Source organism: Anabrus simplex, chromosome 1 (assembly GCF_040414725.1).
Source record: "Anabrus simplex isolate iqAnaSimp1 chromosome 1, ASM4041472v1, whole genome shotgun sequence".
Lineage (NCBI taxonomy): Eukaryota > Metazoa > Arthropoda > Insecta > Orthoptera > Tettigoniidae > Anabrus > Anabrus simplex.
In genome coordinates, this window is record NC_090265.1 from 455775771 (window position 1) to 455800759 (window position 24989).

Below are 24989 nucleotides of genomic sequence, written 5' to 3' on the forward strand. Positions count from 1 at the left end.
GCTCTAGGTGGGTGATTGAGTCATTATGCATGTCCATATGTGAGACGGGAATATGTAAGTAGTAAAAAATACTGACGCTGTAACAGCCTTTCAGAAATCTACTGTCCGACAAATAGCTAGAGTTTGAGACAGGTTAAAATGGAAAATTATTTTAAGGATGGCTGATGGTCATATTGAACACAGGTTTCTCCTGATTCCATCCCTTAATATAAGCATGACAAAATCTAATTAAGTGTTTTGAAAATACGTAAGAAACGAGACAAATTTTCTTGATAGTAATTGTGAACACTGTGATCTTCCTTGACATTTTTCTTTATTCTTATGTTTGCTCAACAGATATGCATATGGTTTTATTTGATTTTTATACCTATTGAATTCAGCACTACCGAGCTCGATAGCTGCAGACGCTTAAGTGCGGCCAGTATCCAGTATTCGGGAGATAGTAGGTTTGAACCCCACTGTCGGCAGCCCTGAAAATGGTTTTCCGTGGTTTCCCATATTCACACCAGGCAAATGCTGGGGCTGTACCTTAATTAAGGCCACGGCCGCTTCCTTCCCACTTCTAGCCCTTTCCTGTCCCATCGTCACCACAAGTCACTATCTTCCGGATGCAAGCTGGAAGCTGCAGTAGCAGAAGTGCAATTTATTGATCCAGAATATGCGGAATTTTGTCAAGAACTCTGAACAGCTTGCATCCGGAAGATAGTGGGTTCGAATCCCACTGTCGACAGCCCTGAAGATGGTTTCCCGTTGTTTCCATTTTCACCCTAGGCAAATGCTGGGGCTGTACCTTAATTAAGGCTACAGCCGCTTCCTTCCCACTCTTAGGCTTTTCTTATCCCATCGTAGCCATAAGACCTATCTGTGTCGGTGCGACGTAAAGCCAATTGAAAAAATAAATATAAGAATAACTGAAAAATAATTGTACTACTTCGTTGCGTTATGAAAAGTAAATATGGGCTGCCTATTTTAGGACACTCGTGGGTATCGAGAATTGAGTAGACTATGTTATTACTTCTTGATGAATAGAAGTGGAATTTATTGATCTAGATATGATTAATAATTATATCTGCGCGTGTCAGCGTTTAAAACTCGAATCCTCGCATGCTGCTCGGAATGAACATACTACTGGGACCGATCAGCACATTAACTATGCAGAAGGCCTGTGTTGACATAATGAGTTTACAATCGAATAATTAGTAACGTATGTTTGCATTCATCAGTCTGGATATCATTTCACAATCAGTGTTCGTATCTGGCTTCCCCCTCTTGAATACTGTAATCCTACTTGAATAACTCTGGCAAGCTGTAGACGTGCGGTATTGGATACCTTCTCATCCACAGGATGAGTTGAATAATCTAACTGCGGCTACTTTAGTCACAAGACAGCGACAATGCCACTCAACTATTATGTGAAGTCTCAAATTTTCGACTCCAACGCAAGGACTAACAGAGTCTCTATGTAACTGAAAACCACTTTCAGTAAGTGATCAATATATGAAAGGATTAAAAACTACAGTCTTGTCAGTCGCTTGAAAATACAGTACTTTGATTGGAGCTGTCAATATAGTCTAATTTGCTGTTGTCATAAGTATGTCTTCGATTGCGTGCATGCTTTAATTGTAAACAGAAATGTCGAAGTTCCCATCCTGCTTAATATACTGGATTCTGACTAACTATTTTCGGTCATAACTTATCAACAGTCCCTAATCATAAATGGGTCACTGGAGAGCCAATGTTGGTTTATTTATTTTGGATGGGCGATTAAAGCGAATTTCCAATCACTGTATTTTATTTTGCTAGCTTATGACGTGATTAACGAAGTAAGGAAAACGTTAGTTTGTAGTCTGATGAGAGATGACAAACTTATACAAGCAGTCATCATTTGTATGTACAGGTAATGATGATGATGATGATAATAATAATAATAATAATAATAATAATAATAATAATAATAATAATAATAATAATAATAATAATTGTTGTGGAAGAGCTATACCATACTGATGATTGTCATAGCAGAGCAATATCGTATTGATGATTGTCGTAGGAGAGCAATGCCGATTCTTCTTCTTCTTGCGTTCCGGCCTTCTAAGGACCACGTTACAATTTCAATTCTTCCTCCTTAGTTGTTCTTTCCTTTTCTTCCAGTAGTCTTTCATTGTTTCGCTGTGCTTCTTTTTCCTGTCTTCAGTCCACTTTGTGCCTGTTTTCTTTTCCTTCCTCCCTTGGATTCCTTCCATTTGTAAGACTTTCTTCCTAAAAATCTTTCTTTCTAATAATTCTTCTTCTCGTATGTTGTTCCTTTCCAGGTCTTTCTTGACTTCTTGAATCCAGATGGTGGTTGATTTCTTTTCCCAAAGGTACTTAAAGATTCGTTTAGTTAGTCTATTGTCATCCATTCTGTAAATGTGTCCAAGACATAGAAATCTCCTTTTTCTTATTGTTTCTGATATATTTTCTATGTTCTGGTAAATTTCATTGTTACTTCTTAATTTCCAAAACTCTGCAATTCTTAGAGGACCTAATATTTTCCTTATAATTCTTCTTTCTAATATTTCTAATTTATCAAGCTTGTAGTTCAGTGCACTGGCGTACAGGCATTCTGGTTTCACTACTGCGTTGTAGTGCTTTATTTTAAGTTTTGTTGATAAGCATTTTTTGTTGTAAGTATTCGTAGTTATACCGTAAGCTCTTTCCTTCTTTTGTATCCTCTCCTCTATAGCAGAATTTTCTAAACCATTTCCTTGAATTGCCTCACCCAAATATTTGAATTTCTTTACCTTTTCTATTTAACCAATATCCGTTACTAGAAACGTCGGGGCACTTTTAATATTCGTGAAATATTTTGTTTTCTCGGCAGAGATTCTCAAGCCTCTCATGTTGGCTGTCTTTTTAAGGAGACTGACATGCATTGCTGCATCTGTAAGGCTTTCTGAAAAATGGCAAAGTCATCTGCAAATGCTAGGCAATTTATTGCAACACCTTTGTTCTTTTTCTCCAGCACGACTGGCAATATTTTGGATTCTTTCAGTTTTTCATTCCAAATTCTTACATTTTTCCATGACACAATTGAAAAGGAGTGGGAATAAACCATCGCCCTGCCTGACACCTGTATTTATTTTGAAAGGTCGAGATTTTTCACCCATAAATCTTACTTTCGGGATAGTGTCTGTAAGGGTTTCACGAATTAGGTTTGCCAATTTAATTTTTAACTCCAAATTCACGGATTACGTTATCTAGGGTTTCCCTATCAACAGAATCAAAAGCTTTTTTTAATGTCAATAAATGTTACAACTATGTATTTGGAGTTTATTAATCTGTGTTGAATTATAGATTTCTGGTTGAAAATCTGTTCGGAGCAAGATCTTCCCTCTCTAAATCCACCTTGATATTCACCCAATTGACTGTCCTGTGTCGATTTTACTCTGTTTAGTAGTATTGTTGAGAATATCTTGTAAGCAACTGGCAAGAGAGATATACCTCTGTAGTTGTTGGCATCTTGCTTGTTACCCTTCTTGTGTAATGGGTGTATTAGAACCACTTTCCAATCCTGTGGGATCTTTTCTGTTTCCAAAATTTCCTCAAAGATTATTTGTAGATCTTCTATAATTTTTGGTTCAGCCCATTTTAAAAGTTCAGCTGTTATGGGGTCTTCCCCACTAGCTTTGGTATTTTAAGGTTTTTTAATGCTTCCTTAATTTCTTTCTCTGTTGGAGGTGAATCAGCTTCTAGATTTTCGTGAATTTCTGAAAATTTTAATTTATGATTTGGCTGAGGGCAGTTCAGCAAGTGTTCGAAATGTTTTGCCGGAATCTCACAATTCTCGGCATTGTTAAGGCCAATACCATTTGCATCTCTGAAGCAAATACTCGGGGATTGATTACCTTTCAGGTTATTCTTAAAAGTCTGATAGAAATTTCTGGAGTTATTTCTTACAAAATTATTCTCAATATCTACTAGCAGCTATTTTTCAAAAGATCTTTTAACCTGCCTTATTATTCTTGTTTCTTTTCTTTGTAGTTTAAATAGCTCATAGTGTTCATTCTTTCCGGAATATTTCCATTTGTTTCCACTTTTTCGTTCTTTCGATTAGTGCTTCCTCTCATACGATATTCCACCATACTTTCTTTTTAGTTTTAACTGATCCAAATACTTTCTTTGCTGCACTATTAATCGGTTTAGATAATTCTGGCCATTTGCCATGCTGAGTTATTTTAACTTCTTCCTGAAAGTTTTCTATAGTTGCTTGTGTAATGTTGAGCCTATCTATATTGTATTTCATTAATTTTCTCGGTCTTACTTGATTCCTGCGAGGTAGAAGCTTTAGCTTAATTTTAGAGAGGTGGTGATCGGAGTCAAACTCCCCACTTCTTATTACTTTAACATTCATAATTTCCTTAATACTTTTTGGAATTTTTGGCCATTTTTGTTTGTTCTTTTGTGTGCCGGGTATGCCCTTACTGTTTTGCTGAAAACATTTTCTTTGGCTATCTGTGCATTAAAATCACCTAGTAGAATAATAACATTTGATTTTGGAATTTTTGATATTTCATCATCTAGAAGACTCCAGAATTCTTCAGTTTTACTTGGGTTCTTCCTATTATCTTCATTTATTGGTGCATGACAGTTAACAAATGTATACCTTTTTTTCTTGCTTTTAAGTGTGAGAAGAGAGAACCTTTCTGAACTAGATTTGAATTCCATAACATGATCAACTATTGCTTTATGGACATAAAAGGCAGTGCCTAGTATTGGGATTCCTTTCATAATTTTGATTGCTCGTTTACCTTTAAAGATTCTATAATCTTTGGTTTCTGTTACATTCTCATCCATAAACCGTGTCTCTTGAGCTGCTAAGATCTGGATTTCATGTATATCTAAGAAAATTTCCAGTTTTTTCTGTTGGCCGGTTTTTAGCAAGGAATTTACATTAAGAGTGCCTGCAAAGAATATCCTGTTCAATTTAAGTCTGAAAGAATTGCAAGGATGCTCCGACTCACCCTTATTGCAGATGTTGGGACTCCCCAAAACCCTGGGTCCCGATGCATTGCATAACGCAATGGTGGATTTCTCTTCCGAGCTACCACCTGGGGTAGTGCTTTCATTCAGCGGACTTTCCATTCTGCAATTGAAATTGTACATTGTACAAGGCTGGAAATTAATTCCAAGATGAGATCGGATTGTTGGTCCGAAATGATTTTTTATTCGTGCTTTACTCCACTAGGTTCTTCCGCTCTCTCCGCCGTTGGGAATTTAAATTCCTCATCCGTCTTCGAGACCGTTGACCAGGTTTCACCTGTAACCCTAGGCAAGGGCCCTTACAGGGTGCTACCATCCGGAGCCATATGGGCCCAGGTTTTTTTACGAGGTTGTTACTCCTACCCTTCCTCCTTCCATATCACTTGCAAGATGAGGCCGCGGGCTTGGGACCGGCAATGGCGGAGTTACCGATTATTATTATTATTATTATTATTATTATTATTATTATTATTATTATTATTATTATTATTATTTTACAGCGACAGTATCTACTTTTCTAGTTTTCGAGCTCACCAAGGTTCCGAAATCTTCTACCATTTGAGTTCTTTTACGTACCGCAAAAAATCTATTGACACAAGGCTGGCTTATTTGAGCACCTTCAAATACCACCGGACTGAGCTGCGATCGAACCCACCAACTTACGGCCAGAAGTTTAGCGCTCTGCTACCTACCATTTGAACTCGATATTGTGTCTACAATATAAAAGGGGCTACGTACAGATGTGTTTATATTTACTTATTTATTTATTTCGGCTTTTCGGGTTGCATTAACAACACTCAAAGCAGCAAAATACTGACACTACGTACAAGAGTGATGCAAAACCTTTTCGGTAAATCCACTTAAAGAGAGAATTATGGGAAGGGGCATTGATCTAGACATTTGATTCTCAACATGAGTCCTGCTTTCGAATTCCTCAAAATTTAGGTGGGATTTTTTTTAGAACCAGTACACGGAGGCAGAAAAGGTATCCGGTTTTCATTCGCACACAAACAACGGGCAGTGACGTGGAAAAATAAAGTACACGGAACTAACAGGACAGGCATCCTTGCTATAGGAGACATTATTTTATTATAGTGCCATTCAGAAAGAAAAATATGTCAATATAATGCATTCACTGTTATAGATAGCCATGCCATAGAACTATATAGTAGTATCACGTCCGGTTTATCACATCTCGTTCTCTAACATCCCGGCTCCAAGACGAATAAGCTAACTTCTGGAAATTGGAAAAAAAAAACTCAACTTCTTAATTAAGGGTGTGAAAGTGTGGGGAAAATTTTAAATTATTTCTTCAGTAGGGTGATAAGTGAGAAGTCAAATTTATTCTTATATGGTAATAGAAACCTCGATGGATATGTAAGCTCTTAGGCAATATCTCACATGGATCCACTGGCCCTTCATCAAACCACCGACAGACACACTCAGAGTAACCCAAATATCACCGACACCTCTCCCACATGCAAAGCACCAGTGGTAGTGAAACCTTTGCGGAGATCTACAGGGTAATAAGCTAAAGTTACTGTATAAGTACTGATATTCGTCATGCAACCGAACGAGTTGGTTGCGTGGTACTGGTCATGTAGCTGTAACCTTGTATTCGGGAGATAATGGGTTCGAATCTCATCGAAACCAGTCCTGAAAATGGTTTTGTAAGATATACCATTTTCGCATTAGTCTATGCCTGGAGTGAATACTAATTAAGACGTCAACCACCACTTCCTTCCCAGTATTAGTCCTACTCTACCTCAGCGTCATCGGAATCTTGTATGTGTTAGTGTGAATTAACTAGCAAAAGACGAATATTAACTGGAATTATCTAAAAGTTACTAGTTCAATTAATAAGAGAAGATAAGTTGTGTCGATCCATACTCTTTCTTCTATCACCATTTTTCCCACACCCTGCTAGGGTACCTAGCGCGACCTCTGGAACACATCTGGCCTAGGCTCAGTTTTACGGCCGGATGCCCTTCCCAATGCCAATCCAATGTTTACGTGATGATTGACAGTGTAGCATGTTGTGTACATATAAATAAACGTGTATTAAGACAAACATCAAGACTTCCAGGAAAAATATTAATAAATTACGGCTAAAATACATTAGCAAGCAGTAAGCAGAACTCGGGATCCTTCCGAACTGAATGTCACTATGCCGAGCATCAACCAAGGAGCCGAACTGATCTGTACTCTTTGCATGCACCTCTATTTGAGGCGATAAAAAGCAAACCCCATGGCGCAACAGCCCCGAAGGGTCATGGCCTACGAAGCGACCGCTGCTCAGCCCGAAGGCCTGAAAATTATGAGGTGCCGTGTGGTCAGCACGAGGAATCCTCTCGGCCGTTACTCTTGGCTTTCTAGACCGACTTGAGACGATACCGAATTAACATACAGTTCACAATGCATTGGAGGGGCCTAACCTCACAGGGCCTAGTTTTATGGCCAGATGCCCTTCCCTCCTCACAGTCGCCAACTTGGAGGTGCCTATCCTCACATGGCCTGGTTTTACGGTCAGATGCCCCTCCCGTCGCCATCTTGTAGGAGTCTAACTACACAGTCGCCATCTTGGGCCCAGTCATACGGTCAGATGCCCTTCCCTCCTCACAGCCACCATTTTGGAGGGGCTTAATTACACAGTCGACATCTTGTGCCCAGTTTTACGTTCAGATGCCCTACCCTCGTCACAGCCACCGTTTTAGAGGGGCCTAACCACACAGTCGCCAAGTTGGGCCCAGTTTTACGGTCAGATAACCTTCCCTCCTCACAGACGTCATTTTGGAGGGGCCTAACCTCACAGTCGCGTATACAAGAGAACATTCGATATTATGATTTCAAATTTTCAACGGGACATAATCCATCTGTCGTGTAAATAGGATAAATATGCAAACATAAATGTTGATACGTTAGGCATTCAATCACAAATCAATCACTGATACATTCAGGGCTGTCACCCATGTGGCAGATTATGTATTAATTTTTTTAGGTGGTCTTCTCTTAAATTATTCCAAAGATGATGAAAATTTATCGAACATCTCCCTCGGTAAATTATTCCAATTCCTAATCCCTCTTCCTGTAAATGAACGTTTGCCCCAATTTACCCTCTTTCAACTTTATCTTCATATTATGATCTTTCCTACTTTTATATACTCTATCCAAGCGTACTTGTCTACTAATGTCATTCCACGCCATTTCTCCATTGACATCTCGGGACATCAGCTTAGTCGAGCATATCGTCTCCTTATTCTGAAGTCTTCCCAGCCGAAAGTTTGCAAAATACAGTGCGTATAAACACTACTCTTTTGTCCGAAATCATCCAGAAAAAAATCGCGCTGCTTTCCAGTTCTCTAATCGAGTAATCCTAGAGAGGGTTTCATACACTGGAACCATACTCTCTTTGGGTCTTACCTGTGACCTACACTCCCTCTCCTTTACATCTTAATTACATCCACTGAATTCCTCCATAACCATGTGAAGGTATCTGTAACCTTTCTTTACATCCTGGAGCCAATGACCTAGATGTTAGGTCCCTTTAAACTACAAGCATCATCATCATCTTTACAACCTCGCTAATGTTATTTTCTCCATGAAGATCTTACCTTATAACACCTAGATAATTACAGTGATTCCCGTGAGGCACCGACTCATCAACGCACTTAAAAACTTGGCTAAATGGTTAGCATGTTGGCCTTTGGTCCAGAGGGTCTCGGGTTCGATTCCCGACCGGGTCGGGGATTTTAACCTTCACTGGTTAATTCAGATGGTTCGGGGGCTGGGTGTATGCGCCACCTTCATCATTAGAATTCATCATAGGTATAGACGCGCAGGTCGTCTATACGGCGTCAGCTTGAAAGAGGCCTCTTCGGTGGCCAAATGTCATTATTATTTACCTGACGTTTCACCCTGTTTACCATTATACTATTGTCTGCTGTCCATTTCACAACATGGTCAAAGTCTTTCTGCAGTCATCCCTAATTTTGTAACTTATTTTATTATTCTGCACATCATAACCTCATCCACAAAATGTCTTATCTATGATTCCAGTTCTTTACTCATATCATTAATATACATAAGGAAACATAAAGGTCCAATAACACTACCCTGAAGAAGCCCCCCTCCCCCCGTCTTAATCTTTAAAGGATCAGATAATGCTTCACCTACTCTAATTATCTGAGTTCTGTTATCTAGAAATATAGCCACCCATTCAGTTACAGATTTGCCTAATCCAAAAGCCTTCATTTTCGTCAGTAGTCTCCCATAATCTACCCCTCTCAAAAGCATTGTGTAGGTCGATAGCGATACAGACTATTTGTCCTCTGAAATCTAAAACATCTTGCTGGTTTCCTACAAGCCTCAATGGAATAACCTTTCCTAAACACATACTGCCTTGTATCAAATCAGTCTAATACAACCAGAAATAGTTTTAACAGAGCATATATCACCGCATATTAAGTTGACTGGTCTGCAATAATTCGCTTTATGTTTATCACCCTTTCCTTTGTACCATGGGGCTACTATAGTAACTCCTTTACACAAGCAGTGATTAAATAAGTACTTCAGATATGGTACTGTATCCCAACCCATTGCCTTTAATTTATCTCCAGAAATATCATCAGCTCCAGCTGCTTTTACTAGCTTTCAATGTTTATACCTTTTAGTAAATATACTCGTATTTATTATCATAGGTAATTTTCAGTACTTCGCTAGTATTAGTCATCTCCTCTACCTGGACGTTATGTTCAACTATCTTTATATACTTCTGCCTTCTGTAAATCCTTATAATATACCCTCCTTGTTCATTGATGATCCCGGCAATGTCCTACCTGGAGCCTGTTTCTGCCTTAAATTACCTATGCACGCCTTCCTATTTTTCACTAAAATTCACGTGGCAACCAATCATTCTTGCCGTCCTGTTCTCTATGGTTGACTTTTTGTTCAATTCAATTCCTTAGTCAGTTCCTTCAATCTGTCCTTACTTCCACAACCATTTCTAACTCTAACCTGTGCCGGGTCGAGTGGTCCGGGTGGTAGAGCGTTGGCCTTTTGAGTTCAAGTTGGACGGTTCGATCTCCGCTCAGTCCGGTGGTATATGAAGATGCTCAAATACGTCAGTCTCATATCGATAGATTTACTGGCACTCAAAAGAACTCATGCGGGACAAAATTCCAGCACTCGACTTCTCTGGAAACCATAGGATGTAAAAACGATATTTATTATTATTATTATTATTATTATTATTATTATTATTATTATTATTATTATTATTATTATTATTATTATTATTATTATTATTTCTAACCTCCGCCTGTTGCCATTTCTTGATGGATGCAGTATTTTTATATCCGTCTCTTGGCACAGGCCAGAACAAAGTGTAGCTTCCACCGAAGTCCCAGTCTCATCCATGGCTGTGACAATATGGAAGCTGCTGGGGTATGGGTGGTGCTGAGTAATCACATTTGGAGCACAACTAGTGTCTGAGTGTTACGAAAGGTGTTGCTCATAGGATCAGTCGTGCTGCAGTAGCACCTTCTGATCCAGTGAGGAAAGCAATGGCAAACTACCTCACTCCTCATCTTGCCTATTACGCCTCATTTGGGCTCTGCCATTGGTTTTTGCAGTTTCCCTATAACTAGCATAGCCTTTGGTGGTGCTATTTGAGGATCCAACCGGCCTCTGGGCTGATGACCCAACAGACAGACATTTCTAAACTTCGCCTCCTTCTTAAACTCTCTTGCTCTTATTTAATAAAGTGGATTTTTACCATTCCTGTTCCTCTTTTAAAACACTTTTAGAGCAACATACTGGTTTTCACACTTCTCAACAATCCTCAACAATTGTGACTAATGTGTGTTCCTTTACTTTGTATTTTGGTTTCCTGCTGTGTGTAGGTAAGATACATAGATTGTATGTGTGTTTGAATAACAGCGTTTAGTACTTTTAGGTGTATCAAAAGTTTAGCCAAACCCCATGGTGGAATAGCCTAGAAGGGCCTTGGTCTACCAAGCGACCGCTGCTCAGCCCGAAGACTTTCAGATTACGAGGTATCGTGTGTTCGGTACGATGAATCCTCTCGATCGGTATTCTTGCGTTTCTAGACCGCCACCGCTATCTCACAGTCAATAACTCTTCAATATTGTAATTACGTAGGCTGAGTTTACCTCGAATCAGCTCGCAAATCCAAGTAAAATTCCCTGACCTAGGTGGGAATAGAACCCCAGGCCTCCGGGTAAGAGGCTGGCATGCTACTCCTACACCACGGGCCGATCAAAAGTTAGGCCCTTCATTAAAAGTTCGATAAGCTTAATACAGCACTCCCTGTCTCTGTTACTTGGTAAGTGCAAAATACAGGGAGCTACTGTCACATGAAAGTACTCAACCTCGTTTAAGGTAAAATAGGAATATTAACTCATAGAACAAATTTCTTGGCAGATGTCGATAGTGACTTAAATAGAATATCCAGTTCTCTCAAGACAGTTCTGGTGATGCGCACTGCATGAGTCCAGGAATTGGCGTGCATGAGTACAATTTCAGGGCCAACACCATATGCAGCAGCCAACACATGCTTTAGAAGTATCTGCTCGATGTACCCTGCAGCGATAAGATTACCACGGACTTGTGTGTTTACAACTTACGTGACAAAGGCGAAGCATGTATGAATGTTTATATGTGTGTATTTCGAGATAGCTTTTCCACAACAACCATCAGTATGATATTGTTCTTCCACAACAATTATAGTATTGTTCTTCTAAATCAATCTTCAGCATGGCATTGTTCTATAATAGTCACTCTTCAACGTTCCTCAAACATTATTATTACTATAAACTGCTTAAACATCTTCAAAGGACTCTTTATACGGTAAGAGTTAATAGTAACCAATTGAGTACTCTCATATCGTCGCCGAAGTTCTTAGTAATTAAAAAACACTACAAGTTACATAGCTTCTCCTAGGAAGGTTCTGGCGATAATCTTTTGTGCTCCCATGTTGTAGGTGGGAGAAGATGCGCTCACAGCTGACACCTTCCTTTATGAGTGGAAAAATGAGACCTTTGTTATCGCTCATTCAAGAAGTTGCAACGGACATGCTGAAATACGTACAAGACGTAGCACCATCTAGCAGACCAGGTAAATTTTCACTGTGATACCACTGTAGCAGCATAAGTTGATGTGAATTTACCCTTTACCGAGTGAGTTTTCATTGTTTGGGCTGGGAATACTTGGGAGAAAGGAGACGAGCTGCTCTATTAAGTGGTATGTTCCGAGCTGTCAGTGGAGAGATGACGTGGAATGACATCAGTAGAGGAATACGTTTGAGTGGTGTATTTAAAAGTAGGAAAAATCACAATATGAAGATAAAACTGGAATTCAAGAGGACAAATTGGGGCAAATATTCGTTTACAGAAAGGGGAGTTAGGGATTGGAATAACTTACCAAGGGAGATGTTCAATAAATTTCCAATTTCTTTGCAATCATTTAAGAAAAGGTTAGGAAAATAACAAATAGGGAATCTGCCACCTGAGCGACTGCCCTAAATGCAGATCAGTTGTGACTGTTTGACGTGGCTGTGAGCTTGCATTCGGGAAATAGCGGGTTCGAACCCACAAGGTAAATGCTAGAGCTGAGCGTCAATTACGGCCACGGTTGCCTCTTTCCCAATCCTAGACATGTCTTATGCCATCATCGATATAAAGTGCGGCTCCGTGGCTAAATGGTTAGCGTGCTGGCCTTTTGTCACAGGGGTCCTGGGTTCGATTCCCGGCAGGTTCAAGAATTTTACCCATCATTGGTTAAATTCACTGGCACAGGGGTTGGGTGTATGTGTCGTCTACATCATCATTTCATGATCATCATCATGGTGCGCAGGTCGTCTACGGGAGTCAAATCCAAAGACCTCCAACTGGCGAGCCGAACATGTCTTCGGACACTCCCGGCACTAAAAGCCATTTCATTTCATCGCTATAAAAACTGTCTTTGTCGGTGTGACGTAAACAAATAATGAAATGATTCCTTTGCTGGGACGTTCGTATGTTATAAAACATTTTGAAGAAACATAAATTTACGGATGTGGGTAAAAGTGCACATTGAGTTGGTAATATTAAACCACCGATGATTTTTTGATCAGAAATGTATTTATTTCAAGCCATACTAATTATGTCTAATCTGAATAGAATGCGTGTAACAATTTTTTTGCCAGCCGCGTGGTGTAGGGGTAGCATGTCTTCCTTTTACCCGGAGAACCCGGGTTCGATTCCCGGCCAGGTCAGGGATTTTTACCTGGACCTGAGGGCTGGTTCGAGATCCACTCAGCCTACGTGATTAGAATTGAGGAGCTATCTGACGGTGAGATAGCGGCCCCGGTCTAGAAAGCCAAGAATAACGGCCGAAAGGATTAGTCGTGTTGACCACACGACACCTCGTAATCTGCAGGCCTTCGGGGTGAGCAGCGGTCGCTTGGTAGGCCAAGGCCCTTCAAGGGCTGTAGTGCCATGGGGTTTGGTTTGGTTACAATTTTTACTCTGCTTTTGATGCACTCCTCTTTCATATTCATTGTAACCCACGAAACCTGCATTGAAAGTGATTGCTCTTTATGAAACATGTTTTCGTTAACGTTGGCATGGCGATCGTTTTATCTTCATCTCCGTACTTCCCGCCGACCCTCATCAATAAACAACACATTCGTCCACCATGCTTGGCTATTACATTCAACATCATGTGAAATACCAGTACCTCTTATTATCGGTCGTACAATGTCAACGTAAAGATGATTTTGGTTAAGAATAGATGTAGCAGCGTTCTTGGACTCATCGGTATCACACATATTATACCTTTCATCGTGCAATATTTTTACTCGCTCGAATAAGGCCTGTGTTTTCACTGATTATTCATTCAGGTATATCTCAGAGAACACTTAAGCAAGTCCCGGCAGTAACATCGTCGTTTATCATCAAAGTGTGAGCTGGCATCCGGGAGATAGTAGGTTCGAATCCCACTATCGGCAGCCCTGAAGATGGTTTTCCGTGGTTTCCCATTTTCACACCAGGCAAATGCTGGGGCTGTACCTTAATTAAGGCCACGGCCGCTTCCTTCCAACTCCTAGGCCTTTCCTATCCCATCGTCGCCATAAGACCTATCTGTGTCGGTGCGACGTAAAGCCCCTAGCAAAAAAATATCATCAAAGTGGCTGTAGTTCGATCCCAGCTTTTCTTTTTCTTTACCTGTTTTCCCTCCAGGGTCGATTTTTCCCTCAGACTCAGCGAGGGATCCCACCTGTACCGCCTCAAGGGCAGTGTTCTGAAGCTTCAGACTCTGGGTCGGGGATACAACTTGGGAGGATGACCAGTACCTCGCCCAGGCGGCCTCACCTGCTATACTGAACAGGGGCCTTGCGGGGAATGGGAAGATGGGAAGGGATAGACATGGAAGAGGGAAGGAAGCGGCCGTGGCCTTAAGTTAGGTACCATCCCAGCATTTGCCTGGAGGAGAAGTGGGAAACCACGGAAAACCACTTCCAGGATGGCTGAGGTGGGAATCGAACCCACCTCTACTCAGTTGACCTCCCGAGACTGAGTGGACCCCGTTCCAGCTCTCATACCACTTTTCAAATTTCGTGGCAGAGCCGGGAATCGAACCCGGGCCTCCGGGGATGGCAGCTAATCACACTAACCACTACACCACACCTCAGTGTAAATAATTTTATTGAATTCGAAAGTACTCAGCGAGTTGGCCGTGCGGTTAGGGTCGCGCAAGTGTGAGAGTCCATTCGAGGGATAGTGGGTTTAAATACGACCGTCAGAAGTTCTGAAGATGGTTTTCTGTATTTTCCATTTTCACTCCAGGTAAACCTTATTAAGGTCACGGCCGCTACCTTCCCATCGTACAGTATTTCTTTCCCATCCTTCTATTGCCTTCAATGTGTTGGTGCGTTGTTAAAGAAGTGGCAAAAGAAGAAAGAAACCGGAAATGCCACACACCCGTGGTTATAATTTAACGCAGGGCCTCTCAGGGTGCATGCGCTTGGTGCGTGGACTGTGCACGGTGCAAAAGACGACTTGGCTTGGTTGACCAGAGTGCAGACCCCCTCCCCCCCACTCCTCCATTTGGAGCAATAGCGCTGTCTCTCTCTTTCCCCACGCCTGTCTCGCTCGCTCCGCCTGTCTCCCTCTGCCCCTCTTGCGCCGTAGCACTCCAAATCCGTGCTGAGTTAAGCCGAGTATAGCCCAGCTTAGCCGAGTAGCCCAGAGACGAAGCGTTGATCCGAGCCATGCCGAGCGGCACCGATGCACAGTGCACGGAGCTCTTGCGCCTCGATCTGCACGCGTGAGATTTTGGGCGTTTGAGAGGCCCTGATTTAACGTATCACAACGGTTCCTCTAGGGATAAAGTTATGCAGTGATCGAAATGTGAATTCCGACCTGCAATGTGTGTATCCTTGAATAGAAATCGTACGCCAGACATAACGATACTATTGCGGTAAACTTAGGACTGTTAGGTCAGAAGTAACATGGTGTATAAAATTTCGAAACTTACCAAATGTTTGAAACATTGCCATATCTGTCTGGTGTCATTGGAAAGAGGAATTCGAATACGACTGAACTTTACCATCATAACTCTTCTCAGATTTCAACTTCGGATATTCAGCAGCGTCCACCTCTGTGGTGTAGTGGTTAGTGTGATTAGCTGCCACCCCCGGAGGCCCGGGTTCGATTCCCGACTCTGCTACGAAATTTGAAAAGTGGTACGAGGGCTGGAACGGGGTCCACTCAGCCTCGGGAGGTCAACTGAGTAGAGGTGGTTTCGATTCCCACCTCAGCCATCCTGAAAGTGGTTTTCCGTTGTTTCCCACTTCTCCTCCAGGAAAATGCCGGGATGGTACCCAACTAAAGGCCACAGCCGCTTCCTTCCCACTTCCTTGTCTATCCCTTCCAATCTTCTCATCTCCCGCAAGGCCCCTGTTCCGCATAGCAGGTGATGCCGCCTGGGCGAGGTTTTGGTCATCCTCCCGAGTTCTATCTCCCGACCCAGAGTCTGGAGCTCCAGGACACTGCCTTGAGGTGGTGAAGGTGGGATGTCGCTGATTTCGAGGGAAAAACCGACCCTGGAAAGGAAACAGATAAAAAAGAAGAAGAAGAAATTCAGCAGCATGGAATCATACGATTAAAATGAGTGCATGTGCCGACTGGTACGGAATGATACGGAGTAATACCGTTCGCGCATGCTTGGACTATACAGCGTGATTCAGCCTCCCCTTGCATTGTAGTTTTATGCAACCCACAATAACCACTCCGTCTTGAAAACATCTCCCCTGCTGGTATGCTGAGACAACACAATGGGATATCTTGATATTTACCTCCTCACCATGATAGAACGCCGCAAAGTTATATTCGTATTAAACACCGGAAGACATGCGTGTGCCTTCTAGATCATATGAACCTGAAACGCCGGCGAAACACTAAATTGATATTGTGACTTGCTATAAGCTCTCCAGTGTACCGTACGCAACCGTAATGTAATTGGTAGCGTGGCGGAGCGGGCTTGCATGTCGGGTGGGAGGTTCGAGTCCGCGGCGAAGATTACAAATTATTTAAATATATATTTATTTAGTACGTACCGCACGCAATGTAAGTTCAATACTCGCTTTCATGCAAACTGTGTGTGAATGAATGAGTCTGTGGCCCTAAGAAGGGCCGATTAGTTATCAGGCCGGGCACATACAGACCGGAAATAATAGGAACACAACTGCCCTGTTTTATCGTAGCAAGTGCTCGATGTGATGACCGTTTTGGTTTATGCAAATTAGGGCCCGGTGTCCAATAGGCCGTCTTGCGCGCTGAAGCATTCCAGGTGTAATTGCTCGGCAGGCCTCCGTGATGAGTTGCCGGAGCTGGTCGGAGTTTTCCGGCCCTTGAAAGTAAACGACGTTCTTCAAATGTCTAAAGGTGTTAAATCCGGTGATCTGGTGGGCCAAGAAACAGGGCTTTCTCGCCATATCCATTTCCCTGGCAGTTCCTCGTACAGATGGTTACGAACCGGCAAAGTCGAATGTGGTGGAGTTCCATCGTGTTGGAACCACATCGTCAAACGATCGTGCAAGGGCTCATCCTCCAGCAGAAATGAGAGTTCCTGACACAGAAAGTGCAGGTAGTTGGGCCCGTCCAATGGCCCTCGAAAAAAATAAGGTCCAATCAGGCGGTCCCCCAAGATTCCACACCAAACATTCACTCCCTATCGTACTTGATGGGCTGCCTGTCACACCCAGTGAGGATTGTCCGGACTCCAATAGCGCATGTTGTGGCGATTGACGTTCTCATTATTGTGGAAGCGCGATTCGTGCGAGAACAAGATATGCGATATGAATGTTGCATCATTATCCAGCCTGCCTAATAACCAGCGATAGAACTCCTTTCGAGTTTCGAAATCCCGCCCATGGAGCTCTTGGTGCAGCTCAAGATGGTATGGGTGAAATTTATGTTCATGCAGTATTCAACAGACGGACGGCTGGCTAGTGTTCACCTGTCGTGCAATCGCCCTTGTACTGATCTGTGGATTATTACGAGCTGCCTCCAGAACGGCCTCCTCTGTTTCACCCGATGTAACGGGCCTATCGCGAATGGTGGCTGGTTTGATATCACGCCTGTTGTCTATAGGTGTCTTTCAACACGGCGGAATGTCCTAGCAGCCCGGTATCGCCTGTCGGGATACCGTTCCTGGTACAGACGTAGTGCCTCGCACGCGTTTTATCTTGCTTCCCCATGAATGAGGAGCATGTCAACGTATATCTCTGTGGAAAACGTGCCGAATGACAGCAGAGATTACAGTACATTCAGGCCCTAACCACCGGAGTATGCGCAGGGCACAATATGTATAACAGCGTCATTCTACTGTTTGAATGTGGCAAACGTGGGCCTGTGTTTACGTATTCGAATATCACACCGATGCAAAATTATTTGAACGACGCAGGATTCGAACCGCCGCTGGCACATTCCGTCGATTCCTGGGCGAACGCCTAACCACATCCGCTACGATATACTGCGGAAAACCTGCCGGTAGTGCAATGAGATCAGAGGTCATACGCCATCCGATTCGGTGTTTAATTAGTTACTGCGCTGTTACTTAGTTTTATGCATTGATTCTCTTCTTCGTTACACCCGGTCACGAGGCACGACACATTAACATAGTTATATGGTTAAAGGACGATGCTACATGATTTCAAGGCATCATGTTTTGCAAACGGATGATATAACATTTCGCTAGGGTTCAGAATCGTTTGGAAAACTTGCTTACTGAATATTAGTACCATACAGTACGCCTGCAGGGGAATAGCACCCCTGTATCCATGTGCACGTTAGTTTGGCTGCAGGAAACGATATTGGAAGGGGCTGCTGAATTGCACTGTATAATTAGCCATCCGTGTCGCTAGGCTACCAGTCAGATAACACAAAGTCAGGCTTAGGCTATATTGCGCCATATACTTACGAAAACCTAGTGGAACAGTCCCTTATTTGTCCCACTCACATTTCTTTCCCTTGATTGCTTGTTTAGCATCAGGAAAGGTCGCAAGGGATGTTCAATTCGTTGTTTAAGATTGTTGGATGTTCTTCGGTACGCCTTTATACTTTATACATATTAGAGTTTCAATTATGATGCAGTTATAGTTACACATCGTCTCATATTAATTTAAAGACTTGTTAAAGAACTATTAGAGACTGATAGTGTCTACCACGTGACCTCGAATGTTCCAAACGTAGACACGACCACTTTAGTGAATTGCATTACTTATCAAAACTCCCACGGAATATTTTTCAGTAGGCCTACGTCTTATATTATTTTAATAGTGAATCATCATTAAAATGCCACCAGCATTGTGTTCTTATCATGTATTTAGTCACATTATAGGTGATCGTTAATATAGGTCAACATAAGACCACTTATGGCATTGTCTTGTGTAGGGGATCGGAAGGGGGGGAGGTGTTGGCTGAAAGGATAAAGAAAGCCCATGTCATTGTATTCCCCGAGAGGGTGCAGCTTTTCTTCAGGGTAACTGCCAGTGAAGGTGAGTTGCAGGTACATTTTAACCACATAAAAGTCCTCTTGTCAAACCTAAATATGTGGCAGTGCCGGGAAACGAACACGGGCTTCAGATGACGGCAGTTAATAGTGCTGACAGTTACACCACGAAAGTGGACAGGAGGCGTGGCTGTGGTTTCATTCCAGACCAATACATGCGGAACTGGATTGATTGATTGATTGATTGATTGATTGATTGATTGATTGATTGATTGATTGATTGATAACCTTAACGGACACTGTCATGTTATCAGCATTGATTATGAGGTGATATCGCAGACAGTATAACGTTATGAATAATACGTTGTATTTACAACAAATAAATGTATGTTGGGCTATGTGATTCTCGCTCACGTATTAGTATCTTTATCTACTTGTTAACAGTATACGGAATATATTTATGACTGTTTATTCTCTTCCATATATATCAGGAATACGAGTTTCTTTTTTATCAACATAGTTACCAGAATATATTTATTTGATCATCCATCATATTGTTATGTTCAACATATTTTACCTCAGAGTCGTCCACTTCACCCCTCAGGGTGCGGAATGAAAACGTTTTGTTCATTCGTTCCAAGGCCGAATCCAGGATTTTTCCGGAGGGGTTAGGCTACCGAAAACATAACACTATAGTAAAAAAAAAAACACTTTCAAATATAATTTACAGAAAGAAAAGTCTGAGTTTTAGAGCGGTAGATTTACAACTCAACGGGTGAAGTAGAAAAATAAATTCATAGCGGTCTGGTAGGAAGAATACGCTTTAACACGTGCGTGCAGTGCGACACAAATATTTGTTCAAAAATGGGGGTAACAATATGCTTCACTGTTCATGTATGTTCAGTCCTCAGACCGAAGGCTGGTTGGATCCTCAACAGCTCCGCCATCAGCTCTCATAGATATCCTAGGCATCACTGAAGAAGCGTACTAGGGAAATGAGGAGGGAGGAAGTTTCCCGTTGCTTTCTTCACCCGGCCAGAAGTTGCTATTACATATCAGTCTGCCAAGCCCTCTGATATGCATGCACCAACCGACTCTATGAGCAACATGTTCACACCATTCATAGCAGGGTCTGAGTGCATAAGGAATGGTATTACTAACATCGCTCATACCTCAGTCACTTTCATATTGTCAAAGCCAAGGGTAAGACAGAGACAGGCCAATGAAAGTAATAAAATTGCTCTGGACTATACCGGAAGACGTAGTCCTGCCAGCACAGGCATATGTTTCAATGTATTAAAAATATTCAGAGGTTTTATTATTTTTTAAAATCTTCTAGCGGTTCGATGACATGAAAATATTTCTATACTTTTATCGACATCGATTTCCTGGTGCAGTGTACTAAGAGCGTTAAGAGCAAGCAATCCGTGTATCTCACCAATATTAAAATTTCCTTTTATGTTTTCAGTAAATTTGTTAACTATATTCATAGAGAAACATTTTAAGATGGCACATATTTTATAGGTTAAATTTACTAGTTTATGTTGCAGCTGCTTTTTTAAAATAATATTTCTGTGACTTATTGTAGGTTATTTCAAAATTCTTATATGCTGTTTAAATTTTTCAAGTTCACTTTTATTTCGGAGGGGGTTTGAACTCCCCCCCCCCCATCCTTAACCCACCCTCCTGGTAACGGCCTTGATTCGTTCGTTCTTTCTCCTCAGCCTCTGGTCATCCAAGGAGAGGGATATATTGTTTTCATTCTAGTCTAGCCTAATGTAGTCTATTTTTACTTCCAACTACCTTTAACGATTTAAAAATCTGATTCCTGATTAGAAGTACTCCTAAGTGTGTAAAATAAATAGACTAAAACTATCTGGCATGACTTGTATTTGAACTGATTTCTGATGTTATTGATAATTCTAAAATATGCTTAAAAATGCACTTTTTTCAGATGGAATTGAAGTGAAGGAGTTGGCCTGTAAATTCACCACTGACGTCGTGGATACTTGCGTATTTGGAATCTCAGGACAGAGTTTCAAGAACCAGGATGCCGACATGCAGAGAATGAGAAGAAGCATTCTAACATCACAATTCAAGAAGAACTTCCAATACTTCATCACACTTATTTTTCCGTGGACCAACAAATTTCTCAAAGCTAGGTAAAGTTATTGACTAAATAATCTTCCCCTTAAATGCTCCACTCGTCTACTTTTGAGTTTTTAGACACTGTACTGGTTTGAATAATCGTTCCCCTATTTAGGAGTTATAGCTAGCCGAAGTTGGAAAGGTGTGTTTGATTTCACCTGGAAGGACATGGGATTGACTCTCTGTTAGAAGATTAAAAATTCGAGAACGAGATTTTACTTGTAGATAGTCCCATAACTCTGGGGTTCACTCAGCTTACGGTATAACGCAATATCAAGTAAATTCCGACAGGGGGGTGGGAGTACGCGTTTGTACGAGGCATATCCCGAAAGAGCGTTTATAAAATACATGTCTTAATATTAAACGACAAAATAGAAAGACACCTCCGTACAGGCCATGAAGGCCCTTGGAGGAGTGGAAGGTAAAGGCTTCCACCATTGTTAACCGCGGCACGTAATGGGGTAGAGTGGTTAGCTCTACGCCTGGGCGCCTTTGCCCCCAGGAATTAATCTGGTACTCATTTTTGGTGTAGGCTGAGTGAACCTCAGGGCCATATGCACCTCCGGAAGTGGAAATCTCGTTTCTTAAATTTTACGACTTCCTGACGGGGATTCGAACCCACGTCCTTCCGGGCGAACCGAGCACGCCTTTACCGCCTCGGCCAGGCAGCCCCTTAATATTAAACGAGTTTAATAAAATAATATAAGTTTATACATAACACACTGAGCACTGTGTCTTTTTTTTTTTTTTTTTTTTTTTGCTAGTTGCTTTACGTCGCACCGACACAGATAGGTCTTATGGCGACGATGGGATAGGAAAGGGTAGGAATGGGAAGGAAGCGGCCGTGGCCTTAATTAAGGTACAGCCCCAGCATTTGCCTGGTGTGAAAATGGGAAACCACGGAAAACCATTTTCAGGGCTGCCGACAGTGGGGTTCGAACCTACTATCTCCCGAATACTGGATATTGGCCGCACTTAAGCGACTGCAGCTATCGAGCTCTGCCACTGTGTCCTTCAGTTAACACATAGGTTTTGTGGCGAATGAGGCTTTTATCTAACAACGGGACAAATCTCTCGAAGCCACTCTCGTAAAATGTGGTGTTATAACATTTGAGGCAGCGTTTCATCGCTGTTCTGTCAGCAAGATGTTCTTTTAAAGCCGGAAGGAGATGAAAATCACTTCAGGACTATACGGTGCATATTCCAAAATTTCGCACCGAAATTCAGAGTACCATTTTGCCACACTTGATCACACTTTTACCATAGACTTCCCCCAACTGATGATGAATTTTCACAGCATGAAATTCCTACTTTGACCGCTATTTGAATCGACCTTCCATCTTTAATTTGCTTTTGCCAACAGGATGGTAGTGCATAGCGCTACTAATCGATTCAAAAATACCAACTGAAATACAAGCAAAGCTCCGGTACAATTGCAGTCAGTCCAGCATCACTTTGCAGATGACAAACGCCTTGTAAACTTATTTTTATACTAATAAATGTTATTGGTTTCACGTTCCACTATCTACTTTTATGGTTTTCGGAGATGGCCAAGGTGCCGGAAATTTGTCCCGCAGGAGTTAATTTACGTGCCATAAAATATACCGACACGAGGCTAAAACTCAGGACACGTACTTGGTATCTGTCCCAAGGGAGCGTTGCAAGGGAACAATCGCCATCACAGGGTTAGATCAGCTCTAGCTTCAGCATTAAGGGAGATGAATTGGCAAGTTTATGAAGAAGTTCACTGTGTTTCTTCTACGGCGTCGAATAGAAGAGCCGACATTGTTGCCATTCATCCAAAATAACACACTGATTTATAGTTGGGCCCACGAGAGCTGAAGTCTGACGTTTAGCGCCACCGGCGAGAAAAATTTGACTAACGCTGCTCGAAAATGATCTGTTGCTATGGCAACGATAACAGAGATGCCACATTTAAGGAATGTGTCGTCACGTGAGTTGGCATGCTCTCAGTCGCTTTTGTGATATTATTTGGAGAGGTACTGTGTTAGCTGCGTTAGTTGTTACTGGTTTATGTAATAATTTAAGTGTTTGTTTCCTGAATATAATTTTCATTGTTAGTTTTTTTGTAAGTTAATCAGCGGCTAGGCTAGTTGTACAATTCTATTCCCTATTTAACAGGTGCATTTGTTGAGGTTATTGTCAGTTTAGTGAATATTAACCCTCCGTTACACGCGCGCTCTGTTGTAACACCACTACACGCGCGCGGACTGACAGTCCGCGATTGTTTGTAAGCTCCCATTCCTTTCATTTCATTTCTTTTTCCAAGAATTCTTTATTTTCCTCTTTTGTCAATGCGTATTACATCGTAATTACTTTATTTTGATTTTATTTATATTGATACATTTATATGCCATAATCTACATTTACAAGAACATTTCAGTCCTTTAGGATAACTTAGAAGTTATCATTGCAAATCATAGCACTTAGCAAAACTAATTGTAAATTAACAATAATTGGTTATTAATTTACTTCTTGGAATAAAATTGTAATCGTTACATTCTATTAATTGATGTATATCGCACGGAAGAAGTCATGACGTCGTGATGATCTTGCCATGGAATAAGTGCATTTCATTTCATCCACCTTATCAACGCCCGACTTCTTGTCATTATAGAAGGTAATCATTGCAGGTTTTGACCCATCTGAATCGTCATCAACAGAATGGTCTTCATGGAAAGTAGATAGAACCAAAACAACTTTGTCTTTTCTTGACTTGCATGACACAAGGGTATATAGAGCGATTTGTGCATCTTACGATTTCTTGTAATATTTCGTCGGTAAAGAACAATTGCGCCTCAATATTCTTGGCAACTCCTACACTCCAGGCAAGTGTTTTATAATATTATGTTCAAGTTGTCTGACCCTTCCATTACGGTTCATTACAGGCTGATGATTCCACTCGGTCCCGTCCTTTCCTCCACACATTTCATGCTGCTCACTTTCAACCACGTCCTCTTCACACGTGGACTGATCGCTCTCAGAATTACGATCACTATCGTTTACGACGTCCCGATCACTATCATCACTTGCACCAACTTCATCGTCATCCAACGACTGCTCGATTTCATCCATAACTCTCGGAATAAATCGCACCAACTCCTTGGAAAGAGGACGCAAAATAATCATTCATACCTCATTTCGTAATGTCGTGTTTATCCCACTATAAATAATCACAAGAAGAAAATATATCAAAATGAGCCCACTACTATACTTGTAGGTAATAAAATTATATAATTTTATAATAAATAGAAACGGAAGAATGGATGACTTTCCAAAAGAGTGAGTAAGATTAACAACTCACCAATACACGCCTGCGGACTCAGACTCCGCAAGTCTGCAGTTGACAATATGAACTTCTGTAATCAACAGCTCGGCGATTACTCAGACATTCTCACGCCGTCACGGCCTTTGTATTGTTGAGAAAAGAAGCTACAAGATGGCAGCCCGTTCTGCCTTGCATTTTCGGCCTATGATACCAAAGAATAATAAAGTGCGGACTCTCACTCCGCGACGCGTGTAACGGAGGGTTAAGTCTCATATTTATCGGCAATGACGTGTTCTGCCTTAAATGCCGGAATAATTAGCACGAGCTTAGGAACGGGTCAAAGTTTATTGAACTGCATTAGGCCAACATAGTTGATTAAACATTCAGCCTGTGTGAAAGGGTGATATGCCGCTGATTGATATAACTATGACAACACAGCGTACTTCATAGTTACTGCTTTCGCCGCTCAAATGTCAGACTTCAACTCTTGTGGGCCCAACTATAGTGTTGGGTCCCA

General features: G+C 41.6%; 1 protein-coding gene across 1 annotated transcript in view; it reads left to right on the top strand.

The window, feature by feature from the left end:
- The window catches only part of LOC136867270 (cytochrome P450 6j1), a 91283-nt gene that overhangs the window by 6151 nt on the left and 60143 nt on the right, over positions 1 to 24989 (top strand). The window contains exons 4-5 of the mRNA XM_067144419.2: positions 12023 to 12156; positions 20990 to 21197. Coding sequence (XP_067000520.2) covers positions 12023 to 12156; positions 20990 to 21197 — 342 coding nt within the window. The remainder of the gene's footprint in view (positions 1 to 12022; positions 12157 to 20989; positions 21198 to 24989) is intronic.